General features: G+C 36.3%; 1 protein-coding gene across 1 annotated transcript in view; it reads right to left on the reverse strand.

Annotated features, from left to right (window-relative positions):
* DNAH3 (dynein axonemal heavy chain 3) overlaps positions 1–15078 on the reverse strand; it is a 61375-nt gene extending 46297 nt beyond the window's left edge. The window contains exons 1-13 of the mRNA XM_026858636.1: positions 15007–15078; positions 13414–13515; positions 10788–11013; positions 9260–9329; positions 8050–8239; positions 7350–7539; positions 5443–5638; positions 4395–4520; positions 3517–3712; positions 2092–2271; positions 1547–1683; positions 1285–1390; positions 518–696 (exon numbers count right to left, since the gene is read on the reverse strand). Of these exons, the coding sequence (XP_026714437.1) occupies positions 518–696; positions 1285–1390; positions 1547–1683; positions 2092–2271; positions 3517–3712; positions 4395–4520; positions 5443–5638; positions 7350–7539; positions 8050–8239; positions 9260–9329; positions 10788–11013; positions 13414–13515; positions 15007–15039 (1931 nt within the window). The 5' untranslated portion in view covers positions 15040–15078. The remainder of the gene's footprint in view (positions 1–517; positions 697–1284; positions 1391–1546; positions 1684–2091; positions 2272–3516; positions 3713–4394; positions 4521–5442; positions 5639–7349; positions 7540–8049; positions 8240–9259; positions 9330–10787; positions 11014–13413; positions 13516–15006) is intronic.
* Between the last annotated feature and the right edge of the window lie 2568 nt (positions 15079–17646).

Below are 17646 nucleotides of genomic sequence, written 5' to 3' on the forward strand. Positions count from 1 at the left end.
GGGGGGGGGGGGGGGTTAATCCACAGAAACAGGGCTAAGCCATTACATTGGAGCCAAATTATATTTTCAAGGTCTTTTTTTCTTTTTTTTTTCTTTAAACTTGCCAAAGTATGAAATCAGGACCATTACTTCTCTAGGGAAAAAAAAAAAAAAGTCAGGGACAAGACAAATAAGACAAATGAGACAAAGGTAGAGCTGAGCTGCATCATACATTCTTCATGTTGCTTTAGGGGGATGCTAGTAGGGGAAGCAAGGGCCTCAATTAAAATCCTAGAAGGTCAGTTAAGGAGGAAAGAACAGTATTTCCAGTCTAATTCCTATGGTACACCTTATACAGACAAAGTTAGATATCTATTTACAAGTATTTCTGCTCCTGTTAATTTTAAATACCCACATGTCCTTGCACATGTCTGGTCAGCACTAGAAAACCCAGCAGATGAATAAAGTTATCTCAGCCACAGATATACAGCATCAGTCCACACAGACAGCAAGAGCCATGCATGCTAACAACATGTACCTTTTATTTAACTTTCTGTTTTCCATCACTTCAAATTCAATCAATCTATCTTTAAGATTTTGGGTCCGATTGCAGAGCTCCTCATTCAGTTGTAGAGCATCCAAACAGAACAAGGCCAGAGGGACAGTGACATGCATGGAAGCAATTTCTCTTTTCAGTTTTGTCAAGCTGTTAATCTTCTACAAATGGAAAATAATAGATCTGTTATTTTTCCTTAAAGTCTATAGATGAAAAATGCTGAACAACAAGTAATTAGTTCCCATCCAGTAAATGGATAATATATTCCAAACAGAAGAAGAAACAACTATTTTTCATCTTTACAGTGTTCAGTTCCTGTCCACAGATTCCAGGACTGAAAGCTTTCCACAGCAATATGTCATATTAAGGAACACCACAAATTGCCTAAAGAAATATTTAGCCATAGGCTAATTCAGGAATGCAGAAAGAAAAGTAGGCAGGGCTGACTAAGGACAAGACAAGTCAAAAGACCAGCAAGCTGCAGATTCACCAAGTACTCTGGGCAGTCTTCCACTGGACTTCTACTAAGACCCAACAAAACCCACAGAAGGCGGCCATAAAGAAACCTCCTTCTACATTTGCCCAGCAGCCCTACAGTAAGGGGCTGTGTAAACTGAGATGGGTTCCCTAGTATTCCCATGGGTAAAACAAGTGATTTGAATGGGAGTTCATTAAGCAATATATTAGGAAGTCAAGTGTGATGTGTTAGCTGCTGTATGAACGTGTAGCAGTTGTCAGTTATACATTACCTCTGCTAAAGCTTCTAAAGAATGACCTTCTTTCAAGAAATCTGTGATATCTTGCTGTGCACTGTTGTTCAAAAGATTGCTGTATTTCCTGTACACATTTAAATACCTTAAACACAGAAGATCACAAAACCAAAAATATAAGATTCCAATGAGAAAATTCTCTGTAATAAGAAACAAATAAACTCAAACTGTTTGAGTCAAATTGATAGTATTATGAATCTGAGGGTTTGGATAGGCAACAGAATTAACAGCCAAAACTTACTTCTGTGGACCAAGTACGTTGCTCTCAAAGATCTTTTCAAGTTTGTTCACATACTCTGTAAACAATAATTCATCTGGCTTGACTGTACTGAGAGTGAGATCATCTCTTTTTAATTCTGGAAATAGAAATCTTTCTACCTAAAGGGAACCAACGCAAATACTGTAACAACACATACAATAGAGGAAATAAGGTATTCTATTACCCACTCACCCACCACTTCAGAAAAAAAGTGTTATTTGGTAAAAACACCGCAAAAGTGTTATTTGGTAAAAACACCGCAATATGAAAAGGCTCTGATTCATAACTAACACTTGGTTACACACATAGTTTGCTTGCAAAAACTATATGCGAATCAAACCAGGACTTTAATAGAACTTCAATTTCTATGCTATCTTCTATAATCACAAAAGTTCACACAGTTCATGATAGATGACCCCCATTTTTATCTTCTATTTGTCAGTTTTCTGCCTCATTCATAACTTTTTGTCTGATACACAGTTTTTGTTAATATTGTATGTTGTATGCAGCTATAACTTGTCCAGTACCTTTGGAAGTTCCTCAGCATGGTGCAGGATCTCCTTGAAGCAATGACTCATTAAACCCCAACATTCTTTCAAAGGTGGCTCAAAGACAATCTTGGGTTCTTCCACACTGAGTCTGACTGTTAGTATCTGAGGTACAAAAAACTGCATTTCTTGATACGGTTCTGTAAAATCACTTCCATCCTTAGGGAAAGGAATGAAAATTGTACATGCCAAAGAAATCAGCTATAATAATTTAAAAGATTCAAACTCCCCCCAATCTCTTAACTATACAGCACCAATGGGATTTTCTTCCCTAATTTTTATTCAAAACACTAATGCCCCAATACACAAGATTTTAAGGTGACAACTGCTAAATGAATCTATAAAAGTTTGAATTAGGAAACTGGATTTAAACCTAATTGCCTTGATTTTTCTTTAAGTAACAGAAGTAAAGCACTAATTACCATACAGAACAAAAGTTCTAAAAAGGTATCCATAATGCCTATCAGAAATAAAATCCAGAATCAAATACAAGATCCTGGGGTTTTTTAATTGCCTTGTATGGTTAGTAAGAACTGCCCTACCCTCAAATTGCTTTTACAGTAATGGAGTCCTAATCCATCACTAGACTCATAATGCAGATGTTATAAGGACTTTAAAAAAAAACAAAGCCACAAAACAAAAAAACACCAAACCCAAATCAACCCACAAGACAAAAAAACCCCTAAGCATCAGCAACACCATCATCACCCACATGCAAGGCTTAGCTTAAGGTTTGACAGCCTACTGTACTGTGTGATCCTCTGGCTGCAACACAGTATTCAATCTGCCACATTTATTCTGTTTAATTATGTTTCATTTCATCTCATCATGGTAGATCCTGGGTGATCTGATATTTAAGGAACTTGTTTCCATTAAGTGGCAACTTTATCATAGCCAGTGGTAAAAACTCTCATGGTTTAATGTTTATTAGAATTATGTGCATTACTTGAAATAATACAGGGCACTCATTTGGTATAGACAGGGACATCACATACATAAATTACCTCTGCAAAGGATTACATGTACAATTACACATACTTTTGACTTCAAAGGACATTATTCATGTGCTTTCAGAAAAATACATTAAGTGTTTTGCCTGGTTAAGGCCAAGAAAGATAAAACTTAAAAAAAAAAAAAAAAAAAAAGCAGGCAGAGTTGATAATTCCTATAAACTGCTAGTTGTAACCCTAGGCCTGCAAAATTATTACTCAAGTGAACAGTTCTCAACCATGAAAAAAAAATGCATTTGAGTATGCACAAGCGTTTGAAGGATCCTGACATTTTTTATAGAGACAAGAGCTATCTGGTATATTTTAGCCTTCTAAGAGCCCTACATTTTATGGCTATATGAATTATTATCTCCATGTAACACTGAAAACTACAGATATACTTCACAGCATATACCTTGTGGATCATAAAAAATGCAAGAAGATCTTCTAAGGAGTTAACAACCATCTCACGTAATTGTAACGACATTAGAGTTGACACTGAATGAAAATAGCTTTCAACTCGCTGAGAGGAATCGAAGTCATTTTCAGGAGCAAAATGAAGCCATTTCCTTTTCTGATCAAGGAAAATGGATGCACAAGTTGGGATCCACCTACAATGAAATAATAAGGAGACAAAGTATTTAAAAGCTCCTTGAAATCTAAGCTCAGAAATTGCCCAAAGAATGAGCAAAATTCAAAGGACTAGCAGAGAATTGTTAACTAGATGTCAGACAAAACTCTACCTACCAGGACTCAGAGGAAACTTTAATTTTTAAGCTAAGGATTCTTGTTATAATGGGCCCCTACTATTAGTTAATTTGTCTATTTGTCTAGACAAAATACTAGTGACGATATTAGATATTAGCATTAAATGGGAAACTTGAGTTTGGAAGATATCTCAGGTGGCAGAATGCAGTTGCTTTATATCATGTGCTATTACCTCATATAATTTTCTTAAATTGATTGATTTCCATAATATAAAAAGTTAAGGTTTTCTGACATTATAAATTTAGACTCCAATTCTCTCACAGTTAGAAACCTTCTAATTTCCAGACCACATTTATTCACAGTCAGTTTATTCCCATTTGCTCTTGTACAAGCACTCTCACAGTTTCAACAGCTCTTTAAGCATCCAGAAGTTTATCCCTCTCCACTATTTTCCCTTTTGTTTTGGCAACCTTGTGGTTGGGACTAGCATTATCTCAGTCTAAAATCTGTTTTAAAAAGGGAGCTCCGTGTAAATCAGACCCTAAGACACTCTATTTATCTACTGTTACTACAGTTGGCACTGACTCGTTCTGAAGAATATTGTGAGCTTCCACACAGTGTCTTCGAATGACCTCTTCAAATTCAGTAGGCAACAGTGGCAGGTCTCTACAACACATTTCTTCAGTGCGAACAAACCTGAGATGACTGTACCTGTTGAAGTAAAACAAGCAGTAGATATTTTATGGAATACTGTTTAAAAAAACCATGAAATACAGTCAAGAAGGTCTCAGATGTATTTATAAACACTAATATAATTTTGCTGATGCATATCACTTCATTGCTAAGCTGTCCAACAAGTGCACTTCTAATTTTTTTTTCTATTGGCAAACATAAAAGGCTTCACAAATTTCATTTTGTACTTGTTATATTTAAAATTGTTTATTTCTTTCTAAAGAAAATTCTTGCCCTTTTCCCAGATTCATTAGTATATCCAGGCATTAAAGAACATACGAAATGACACATACTTCTTCTATTCTGTAATAGTAGTAAGTACCTATGGTACTAACTTGTGGGGAAAAAAAAAAAAATTCATCATCATTACATATATTACAGTCTTTAACATGTAAGAGCTTAAATTCCTGCAAATGTTACTTAAATGCAAAACCAGTTCTATCATATTTAACTTCATAAGAAAATATATCTCAGTTTTTAAAAGTCCCCAGAACTACAGATACTTGAAAGAGAGTAAATTTTAAGAGTTAATTTTGTTAATTTCAGGAACCAAGATGAGAATTTGAAATCACTGTTTACTTGAGCACTGAATCTTAATTTAGGAGTAATGCCTTTTAACAAAGGGGATGATCTTTTCATAGCACGAAGTTATCCATTCTTCACTGTGAATACATGTTCACACGTATTCAGGGTCTGCAGGAAACAATAATTTTATGCTGAAATTCTTAGAGGCTCAGAAAAAAAAAATCTTTAGAAAACAACAGAACAGATTTTTCTCTCTATTGGCTCTGCCAGGATCTCCATAGCATATGTACAGAAGTCAGCAGATGCACTCGCTAACCAAGTTATAAAATAAAAACATTCTCAATTTAGTTAAGATCCTATGAACAAGACGTCTTACTGAGAAAGCCAGAGCTGCTGCAAAGTGGGCATCAGTGGATTCACTACGAATAGATTCTTTTCATTCCAGCTTTTCACTTCTTCATAAGAGCTGTGCCACGGGACTGGTGCACGGACAACTCTCTGGGGAAAAGGACGTGGGGTACTTCCAATAAATAGTCTCTCTCTCTCAGCTGGATCCATCAAGATGTAATCAACTAGAACAAATCATATATGTCATGGTGAGACTGCAAGTATGGTCAAAACACAGTATCTCCACAGTTGAGAAAGTCGTAGAATTCTGCACATTTAAAACTTACACACTGCCATATAGTTACTTGCATATTTTTAAGATTAAATACAGCACAATAATCAAATTACCAATTTGACTATAAAATTATTTCAGAAAAAAAAATACAAGAATTGGTCCTGGTTCTAAAAATGTGAGGCAAGAGAAACAGCTTTTCATTCTATCTTTCCAGTTAAACTACATTTATTTTGTGCCTCAATTCCCCATCCATAAACTAGGGGCAGAAATATCTCTCTTTCAAAGATGATTTTTAGAAGGCTTCTTAAATGTTTGTGAACACCGAAATCTTATGAATCATCTGTTGCATCTAGGAAGGATATGATATTCAAAGAGCTGATCTATGATCTGCTAAATGCCAAAACTCATGTGCTACCAGTTCCAAAGAATGGTTTATTACACATGAGATTAACAAAAGCTAGGAAGAAGACTCACTACCTCTTGCTGACATCAGCATTACCACAAAAAGGGACTCCAAACACTAAAATTGTGACATTGATAAGAGGCAAATTAAAGGGTACTTAGATAACGGAGACTATAGAAGGCGGAGTGAAAACTGTTCAATCTCCCCTTTTTTATGCTGTCATGAATGAGAGGCCACACCTGCTTGCTGGTTAACTTATTTAAGAAAATTGAAAGGAATTATTTCCTATGTGGAAAACCCAAGAAAACTGTAAGACTATTGGAAAACAAGTTTTAAAAAATTTCATGTTCTATAGAATTGTCTCTTTCATATTCACTTTCAGATAGGCATTATTAAATTTCAAGGATTATTATATTCTTATGTATTTCTTCATATATGATGATCTTGTATTTGTTGAACATGAACAGTGTAATCCTGCATATTAATGTATCATCTAATATTTCTTAATCCAGTAATGTCTTAAATTCTTTGAACTTGTAACATGATCCCAAGTGTAACATCTGACTTCACTGGAGTTACAAGACAGATGAATTTGGCTGTTGATGGGTATCACTGATTTACTGCAGAATAACAAAGAAGTCTGCCTGGGAACAATCTGTTAAAATAGCCTAGTTTACCCTCTCCCCACATTAGAATCAAATATACTTAGACTGCTGTTGACAGATACTTGTCCATCATGCAGTTCAAAGCATCATTCATCAATGAATCAAAAGACATTCATCAATGAATAATCTGCTGTGGTGCTTCATGATCCTTACAGTCACAATTATCTAACTTCTCATCTAATTTCTTCTGCTACAAATTAAGATGATTACTCCTTGTACACCATCATTTGATCAACCTCCTCTTTATACATCTGATCAGATGATGAAGAATTATGCATTTTGAACGTGATTTGGATATGAATTAGGAATGGGAAATTGGAAAAGTATTGACAAAACAATTCTATGGACCCAGAGCTACTGAACTTGGAAATTACTGTATTTCAGTGATGGGATGTAGGGTTTAGTAAATAGGTATTGGCTGAAATGAAAAGGTTATGTAGCATGATCACAGATTATATTCTCTCAGATATCTCCTGCAGTTCTACTGACCCCAAAGGAATTCTCCATGGGTGCTAAGAATAGAATGCAGACCTGTTTTCAAAGTGCAATAAATGTCTACATACTCTGAATGGCTAAGAGATTTTGAGTCTTACCAATGGCTTTCATGAGGCCAATATGATAGTCTGTCTTAATTTCTTCTTTTAAACTTGCAAGTAAATTCTCCAGGTCTGGGTTAGCAAGAATGTGGGTTGGAATATGCTTTAAAATTTCATTAATCACTTCCTTATCCTGAGGTGCCAGCATGTCTTCCTGCACTCCATTATATATGTAGTAACAGTACCGCTAAAAAATAATGTTTAAAATATTATGCTTATTGTATGAATTTTATGACATAATTCATTACTACAAAATATTTTTAACTTTTCTATCACTTAAACATTTTCTGCAATTGAAAGGTGTTTGAATATAATGGAATTGGGTTCTTTCTAAAACTCTGCCAATGCCTAACATTTTTACAATACTTCCATCTGATTTATGTACGCATACACACAAAAAGAACTGAGTGCAGCACATTAAATTACTGATCTTTAAAGTACTAGCCAAGAATGTGAGAGGTTAAGAATTTGGGAAGATGCTTCTATTTGCAAACCCACTAGAACAAAAATCAGACTGAGTAGCTAGGAAAAGGAGTGGACAATATTTAACAGCAGTTTGCTATATTAAGTATTTACATCTTCTAAACCTCATGTATTGTCTTGTTTTCTCAATTACTTTTAAGTAAACAGTTTACTGACATATACTGCTGATGATTACTGCTGCTACTTTTCTCTTAAAAAGAAATTATACAAATACCTCTATATCATTTCTGGAAGGTGGCTTTTCTCGTTTACTTATCTCCTTCTCATGTAAGTGCATGACAACAAATTGTTCTTCTGGGGTCAGTGGTTGGTTGTCTGTATAATGTATGGCATGTAATTCTGGCATATGGGCAGGTACACACAGTGAAATGGGATCCAAAGTATTTAACAAAGTTGGTCTACTTCTGAAAAAAAAGAATACATGTTTAGTGAATAAAGCAGTAATGGATTCTTACATCAGTATGGACAAATGCCAAGCATTATGTAAACCACTTAACACGACACTGAGGATAAGTATGATCTATGAAGTATTTCAATTACTCATGAAAAACCTCAGTAGGATTGTATAACATAGCATACTACTTTAACAGAAAGAATACAATCCTGTAAACCTTACAACTGCACAGTATCAGACAGGCGCTATCATATAAGCAATTCTATCAGAATCAGACCTACAAACACTATTATTTAGGTTGCCCAATATCTCCACCTATTTTCAGGTGATTATCATACCAAAAATGTAACAATCTGAGCCAAACGTTCGAATTGGTTTATTTGCATAAATGTTACACTACAGACTTCTTTTTCATGATTATATGCTGGTTTCTATAGGGCCTTTGTTCACGCTGCTCAGGACGAACAGTACTCAACCAACAAGCTGTCACTCCATACTTCATTTACTTCACATTATCAAGTCCTTAGTTGAAGAGAATTTAAATATCCCTTTTATCTTTTTTATGGTATTCATCACCATGTTATCGTAAGAAAGAGTAAGAAAGTTACTGTCATAGCGCTTCCAGAGAGGACTATTTCCTCATTTTACAAATGAAGAACACAAGCACAAAGAACATAAAAAGAAATATTCACTATGGCAGAACACCAAATTTGACAGAACTCTAGGAGCACTAAAGAACATTTAAACATTCACAGCAAAACCGAAAGAATTCAGTTCTACAATCTGCATCTCTATTAACTAAACTATGGGCTCTCAAGCCAGTAATCACGAAAGGAAGACCTTTCCTTTAGCTGAAATTTGTTCTGCCACAAAGAAGCAGTTAAAGGTGCTCACTTAGCACTCCATGGAATTTCAGTCTTGATGCACATAGAAATTTAACTTTTCATGCTTCAAGTAAAAAGAAATACTAAATAACAACTCAGATATCTAGACTGATAATCTATATCTTTATAACATTACAGTACATTACCTATCAGAATTCCATTGATTTCTTTGTGTAAACTTGAGCTTTTTCCTAGAAAGATCAAATTCTTTTGAAGCTTTAAGCACCAGTTAAGAAAATCACATAGAGGAATATTTTTCAAATAAGGTATTATTTCAGACTGGTGAAAAACAGTTAAGTCAATTAATCAGATAATGAAATAACAGAAAATCACACTGTCACAAAGAAGACTTTAGTTTTGACTTAGCATTTAGCAAGATATTAAAATAATGTTAAATAATCTTGCTAATTCTGGGACTACAAACTAGCTTCAATTCAAAAATGCATTCAGTTCCTGCTTAAGACTTTAGTGCTTATTTACCTCCCTGCACAAACCATATTTTCTGTACTGGGACTTTCTATTTTGAATATAAAAGCACTTATGTAACATGTATAGTTCCATCAAATATACTGCACATTAAAAAAATCAAAAGTACAAACTATTACTATGTGGTTTTCAGAGTACAAATAAACAGGTCTTAACAACATTAATATATCATGCCCATAACCTGCTGCCCACATCCCACCCATGTACTGGAGAAGTACAGGGAGTAGAGGAATCAGGTGTATGATAAAGAAACTGTTAGAGACCCAATGAACAAAATCAAACCCTTCTTAAATAGTTAACAAGGGGACTAAGCAGATATTGAAGCTATTACATCTCATGTATCCCAGGGAAATGAAACAATTTCTAACACTTCAGGGAAACAAAGCAACAATGCAGGAGGAGTATGCTCACAGACAGACTGACACTATGTAGAAGACTATGGTTTATGAATGTCTTACCCTTGATAAAGAGGACATTTAACTAGATATTTAGGAAATAAAAGTAATTAAAAACAACTTAGTCCGGAATTTTCAGACTAAGTAATGGAGTTAATTTGACATCTGCAATTGGTAAGACATTTAAAGCCTAAAAAACCAGCTTTCATAAAATGTTTGATATATACATATTGGTAAAGTTAAATATCAAGAGTATTACAACTCAACCTTATTTGCTTTATATCACAATGTCATGTTGAATCAACAGCATATAGTATCTCATACTGTGGAATTTCCATATGTATGCACAGTACGTTAACAAATACATTAATTATATGGTTCAGATGTAAACAGTGTATGAAGCAACGTTTCTTGGATTTGAACCTCAGGTATTTTAATGGCCATCCCACATGAAGAATATCAGCATAACAGGGGTGCACACAGAATTTGTTTCTCTTTTCTTGCTAACTTTTACTTCTAGCAACTTGTATTTTGTTCATTTTTTTCAAATAACTTCATGTGATTATCTGGAGGAATAAATCTAACTAATTAATCAGAAACTGGCCTTACCTTTATTAAAATTATGCATACTTTTGGAAATTTGTCTATACTGACCCTGAGGTGGTAAGATTGTAGGTGTTTATTAGGGATAAGTGTTTTTTCCGGGGATGATGCTTTAACAGATAAGCAATTAGAGATAAAAATGTATAGAACAAGCAAGGTTAAACTTATAAACACATTCAAATATGGATACACGGTGAGGCTGTTCTCTGCTCTGCTGATCCCAGTGATGTCCCTGTCACTGAAGAGGATTTTAATTTGTGCACATTTTTTAATTTTAAATTCCGTGCAGTAAGAGTATAGTTATTAGCTATGGAGTCACTTGGGCTTCGGTAGTAACTCTGTTCTTTGAATGGAGCTGCCAAAGTCCACGATGCTTGTTGCATCAAAGGGGGATAACAGCCACTCTTAAGGACAAGCTGGAATTGGAAAAAAAAAAACAATAGTTTTACACAGCACAGTAATTTAAAGAGTCATCTTAGAGCTAGAACAGCGTTAAAGATCAGTTAGTATGAAGAGCAAATACATAAGTCTGACTTAGAGTCATCTGACCACCAATCTATTTTTAGATCCTGATGTTCCACACATATATAATTTTACACAATGTTTCAGTAGTACTCATGCACTTTTTTTGCATAATCAATGTCTTTTTTATAAATAAGAGAAGGCATTAGTACATTATCTAGTGCTCTCTACTCCCCCACATCACCATCTTCTTTTCTTCTCCTTACATTTGCTTAAATCTAGAAAATTCTTATTCCTCATTTGTTAATGACCTGTCTACTTTTAACACTCAGTCTTTGTACTAGCTGAACAATAACACAAGCTAACAAATTCAGCTCTTTCTCTCTCCCCCATAACAATACAGGATTTGTAATAGATTTCTTCTCTCTGTTCATTCCATGGTTTCCCAGGTGACCAGGTGACTATTGACTGGCATGTCATCATTCCTGATGTCTAAACCTTAACAAGATAGCTCACAGGCATAAAGGACATAGGATAGAAAAGTATGCTTCTTATCAAGATACCCTCAAAGAGAAAACATACATAAGATTCATATGATTCATACCATGGTTCCTAAAGCTCTTAGTCTAAACTCATATCCTGCTTGTTTCTGTATTACATCTTGTTTAAAGATTTTTTGCTTCATTGGAGTAACACAACCATATCCCTATTACCTGTTTCTTCCTCTTCACAATACAGCATTACCATCATCAGTTTTAGATCATTCTTTTAAAAAGCTTCTAAATATATTTGTGACATTCCATCCTTGGTTCACTCATTTCTCTTGCTGTTCCCTCAGGAGCTGCAGTTAAGCTCCTCTTCTCAGCATTTTATAACCTCTGAGAGGACAGCATACTAAAGCATAAACTAGCTTCTTTTCATTTAACATATAGATGAAGTTATGAATTGCGGGTTTTTTTCAATCTATCATGAGCTTTAGTGAGAACAATACAGTTTGTCAATCTGAAATACAAGCTAAGGCAAGATTATTACATCTGCTTTGCATTTTTCTTCTGACTGACAGGGCTAATCTTAACAGCAAAGAAAAAAGAATTCACGCTACTGCTGCAATCATACTCCTTAAATTAGCTTCTGAAAGTTCATAGTATCTTTTCAATTCAATTTCTTCCTCTGTACACACTAGACATGTGGGTAGGTCCCTGAATTAAAGTTTTGGGGGACAAACTGATACAAGAATTAAAAATAATTCAGAGATTTAGAAATTTTTTCCCCAGAAAGTCACTATATATCTTTAGGAACTGCTGAAGTCAGCCTAAACTCTGAATTCTTATCTCCTCTCTCAATTAGGTCCACTTTGCAAACTATGTTCTTTCTTCCCCACTAGGTAGAACAGCTACCTGGGTGCAGAGCAGGTGCCTTGCTAAATTGATACCCATGGGAACTCCCTGGGGAAAAGCTGGTCAGAGAGGAACCACTGGAGAAGTAAGTTACCTGGCAAAAAACCACTGCTTATGTGATGCAAAAATTTCATGACTGGCTAAATCAGCTCCCATGTCTTATATAAACCCTTAACACATCCTCAGAAGTCCAATTGATTTTTGGATGGAAATAAAATTTTTAAATGAAAATCTTCCTTGAATAATTTTCAGGTTTTTGCCATTATTTCAGAGTACAAATTTCACTTAAAATTTCCTATTTTTAAGCGAAGTCCAAAATAACCTATTTTCCATCAGAAAGTACTTCAATTTCTTCACAAACAGTATCTATCTAAAGAAAGACAACGTGGATGAACTGAAGTGCTGACACAAACAAGCCAAATGAGCAATTGTGAGGTACTTAGGATGGGTAAAGCCAGCTCTCTCTTCTTCCTCCCCTGAAGTGTAATATGTAATTTTTATTTGTGTCACACAGCAGAGGCTCTCGCTGTGCAGCTGTACAAGCTTTCTATTGTGATCAATGCTGCACCTGTCAAGCTCTCAGCTGGTTTTGGAACAGCAGTCTAACTCAGGGGGTTTTGTGCTCTGCCATAAAGTACTGGGAGGGGGAGAAATCACAATTTGTTTGGAAGAAAGATATTTTACTACAGCTAAGAATTAGCTATAAATTTAAAGAACAGATTTAAACTACCAAGGTTTAATATCCAAATCATAATAGGAGTTGTAACAACACTTTTCTAAATAAGAACAGCTCTAATGAAGTACCTGACAAACTGCTTAGTACTTTAACTTAGTAATTTAAATAGTTTTTCCTATCCTTACTTCATCTGCCTAAGGCCTGGTAATATACGATGCCTAAAATCATGTTAGTACATGCAGTTTAATGTATACCTTGACACAAGGGGAGAGAGCACATACCTGATATAACTCTGAAGGTGCAGCTGAAGCAGAAGCAGGTAAGGGTGGTAACTCCGGCAACCGCTTTGCATGACTCATGTTATACACAGAATAATTTTGTGACTAGGAAGAAATTAAAAACAACTTCAAAGACATTTATGAAATAGACTGTTTCAAAAATGATTCAGAAAGAACAGAGACTTTCAGTTTTCATTGAAAATGACATATTGCAACTTTTCTAATTTTAAGGAAATGGACATTCTGTGAAATGAGTTCCTCAGCAAAACTGTTTTTCAGACGTCACTGTTCTTTGTAGTCATTTGATAAAACTTCTAATCACCAATAAATGTCATATTTTAAAAAACCCAGTGTTTTTATCTCACTGAAAACAATTCAAGCAGTTTTTAATATTTTTAGTTATACTAAAAACGCCACATATCATGTGGAGTTTATAATGGTATAAAGACTGGATATTAAAATATTAAAGCCTACCAGACTACCAAATAAGCAGTGAAACAGTCCAAGTTGTGTGAACTGCATTAGTGGGGCGAAATAAACCACTAGATTTTTTTCATGTCTACAATGACCCAGTTCCAGAAGAACCTGTATTGCCAGGATGCCACTGGAAGACAGATTGATCACTAGGACTTTGCAAAAGGTTTTAATACAAATGTCAGAATACCTAGCAGCTCCTCAAGGTGACAGTACTTTGACGTAGCCTTCCAGGACACCATACAAAGGTCTCTAAGGATATTTTCTCAGAATTATTTAGCCTCACAGTGCTTTAAGATGTTTTTGAATGGCAGCTTTCCTTAGTATAGGCCAAAATCTCACCCCTCATCTGTTCTGAGGCTCCTAAATCAAACTTGTTTGGGAGAGTCACAAGGAACAAATTCCCAAATACATAGTGACACTATCAGAAAAAAGGACATGGAAGTATGTGGTATCTGAATATCATAAAACTGGAAGTTATCAACCAATGCAATTATGTTTGAATAACATATAATATTTTTTACATCATTTTTAATACATTTTTAGCACGTGGTTATTGCTTTCTGATATATGACTAAGAATCTAGGCCGCTCAAACTTAGCTTTCCAGCAGACAAAACTGTGCCCTCCTCAATATCAAAGTAGAGCCCATTTACAAATAAAATTTGGGAAACGACTAATCTGATTTACCTCCTTGGTATTCCCCACTGTGCCTGCACACAGACACACAGAAATCAAGACATTATCACCATCAGGCATATTTCACTAAAGACAGCATGAACTGCTCTTGATTAATGACTAAAGGACTGGGTCTTAGGGTACTTTAAAATGAATAAACCATGGGGTTTATTATGAGATTTGTTCATTCTTAAAGGTACAAGAGTTACTAAGAAAGCCATTGTTCATTCTAAAGCAACTCTTGATTTATATGTCACCTAACCTTTCAAAAAGTCAAATAACTGAGCAAAGGAATTCCAAAGGTCCAAAGAATATTCAACAAGAACGAATGTCTTCAAATAAGAGTTCTTCCAGTGTCAAACCACTAGCCACTGGTAATGGCCAATTTAATCTGAAGTTTTGAAGAAGTTATCAATCTCTCACAGTCACTGCAGAAAGAACTTACCCTCGAGAGTCTTGGGTTCTGTATTGGCTTCATTTTGCTTTGGTTTTTTATTTGCTTAGAAGTTTTTGGTCCTCCCCCTCAATATAAGCAACCTTGTTGCTACATGCGCTGGAGAAGAATTATTCAGATACTACACAAGGTGCCAAAACAATCAGCTTCTTATCCCAACTGCCAGGAAGAAAAAAAGCTGTCTCCATGTTTACATGTTTACAACACTTTCTTCCCCTCCAAACCATACACTCTCTTTTTCTTCATTCCTCGTCAAGCTCACTTTTCATCCTAATCTTTCTCTCTCCAGATGTCTTTCAAGCAAGATTTTTTTCCACCCTGCTCTTTCCACTTTCTAAAAAAACAGTTTCCTCCACACTGCCTGTTCTCTTCTAATGGCCTAGGGACTCTGGGCCCCTAACTGTGGTTTACAGCAGAGCCACACATTAATCGCCATGAGAAATAAGCACACATCAAAAGGAATGGGAAAACAGAAAGAGATGCCCAGCATACCTTAGACATCCACAGACTGCATGAGCGAGGAGGGAAAAGCAGGTACTACCTGCAGGTGCCCTTGTTACCAGTCCCTCTGCCTGTTCCAGGTTGGTGAACTTCTCTGACACTTGCCTTTCAGTCCCCAGCTTCGTTGCCCCAGTTACAGCATAGCTGGCGCTTGGAGACAGAAATTTCCTCCTCCCTCTCTTCCCCAAGCAGGAGAGAAAACAGCCCCTTTCAGCACAGTGTTGCACCAAGCTGTGGTCAGGGAGATTCAGTTGTGGAACCAATGAGCAACTGGCATTTATATGAAAAGACTGCACACAGCAAGGGAGCTCCCAGATCAATAAAGCCTATATAAACCCAGATTTTCTTAGGAGGAACTAGAAAAAAAAATTAAAGATTCAAAATCTTGAACCGACTTTTCCACCATTCAGAATCAAACTCCCTGAAGATCTGAGGACAGCAGGTGGGATACTTGTACTCCCAATTCTTTTAAGTCTGCTTGTATGCATGTGCCTCCCACTCATGGTCATCACTATATCTTGAAAGACTCCTCCATCAAACTTCTTCACAAATGGAAATTATTACCATCCAACATGAAATCTAGCGCAGTCTCCTTATACCAACACTCAAGAGAGGCCTTGTACATGTTCTACCAATGCAGCAAGACCTCCATTTTAACTTAAACTCTTTCCCAACATCTTTGGATGCTATTTTTCATCCTATTTTCTGTAAACCATGAGAATGGTTGATATCCCTGAGTTAACTGCACAGTTTTCCTTGCCTCTTGACCAAATACCAACTACAAGTGGAACATTGTTCCTGCCTGGCCACACGTGAAAGTTCCTGCCATAAACTAAGATGCTCTTTAAACACAAACCAGCGGTGTGGGCTACAGAACCAGCACTGCTAACGCTGGAGCTGGCAACTGCTCAGCTAGTGTGTGCAGTAACTCTCCAAGTATTTCAGTGCTGGTTTGCAACATGAATATTTTCCCGCTAATTCAAGCTGATGCTGGCATGAAGACAAGTTCAATTAAGCAACAGTTATAGTAACTACTGTTTCACTGTGTGCAACAACTTGGATCCTTATATATGCACGCCCTTTGAAGTTAAACAAATTACTTGTGCTGCTTGGCAAAAAGTTATTCTATATAGAAAAAAAAAGTAAATTTTTAGCAGAATAAATATTTAAACTTTATATAGTGCCATTATCACACTATAATTCTACCAGTTAGTTTTTCCCTATGCTCATTTTAAAAAAATTATGCAAAATTGTACAAATACATTTTATATGCACTAGACTACTAGGAAGGTTAATACACTATGTACTTTAATAATACGAGATATAAAGACAGTTCAAGCAAAGTAAACTTGCCCTCACCATCCTCTTCTTGCAGGTATCTTGTGTTGGGCTTTTAGAACTCATAGTCCAAATTTACATTGATAGGCAAATCTCTCTTACTTCCTCTGTCTACACAGATCCTCGTGTGTATCTCCAGAGCTCACTGAAATCAGCACTCAGGACACAGAGCTCTGACGGTCTGATAGGCTAAAAACACCGTACTTCATAAAATCTTTGCTCTGTAAGACCGGCATGCTCCAAATTAAACATGCTATTTATTTTGTTGCCTTTCAAAAATAGTAGTGAAACCATTAATGTTCAGTTTTGCTATACTCTCACGGGTGGCACCAATCAAAAAGAGTGATTAAAGCAGTCATGAGAAACATGGATATTTTACTGATTTCTGAGTAATTTACAGCATGAAAAAGTCTACGTAGCGAGAGCCGGGAATTCACTGAAGCTTCACACTTGCGTGTAACGGCACGGCGGGGGCTCTGGAAGGCAGCCAGCCCAAGCCATCGCGCAACACTCCTCCCCGCGCGTCCCTTTGGAGATGAGCAGTCCCATCCCAACGCTGGGACACCGTGGGAGGCACCGATCTTGCCGAAAACTTAATTTTAAAAATAATTATTCCTGCCGTGGAGCATCTCCCCAGGCAGGCTGGCTCCGTGTCCGCCCGTGGAGGCAGCAGAACAGGGTGGACACGTGTGGGAACAAGCCCACGAGGAGGGGCGCGGTGAGGCCCGATGCAGCGGTTCGCGGCCGCCGGGGCAGTCACCGCTCCACGGGGGATGGCGGCCCCTCCAGCCC

The sequence above is a fragment of the Athene cunicularia genome (assembly GCF_003259725.1).
Source record: "Athene cunicularia isolate RWA chromosome 14 unlocalized genomic scaffold, athCun1 chr14_part1, whole genome shotgun sequence".
Taxonomy (NCBI): domain Eukaryota; kingdom Metazoa; phylum Chordata; class Aves; order Strigiformes; family Strigidae; genus Athene; species Athene cunicularia.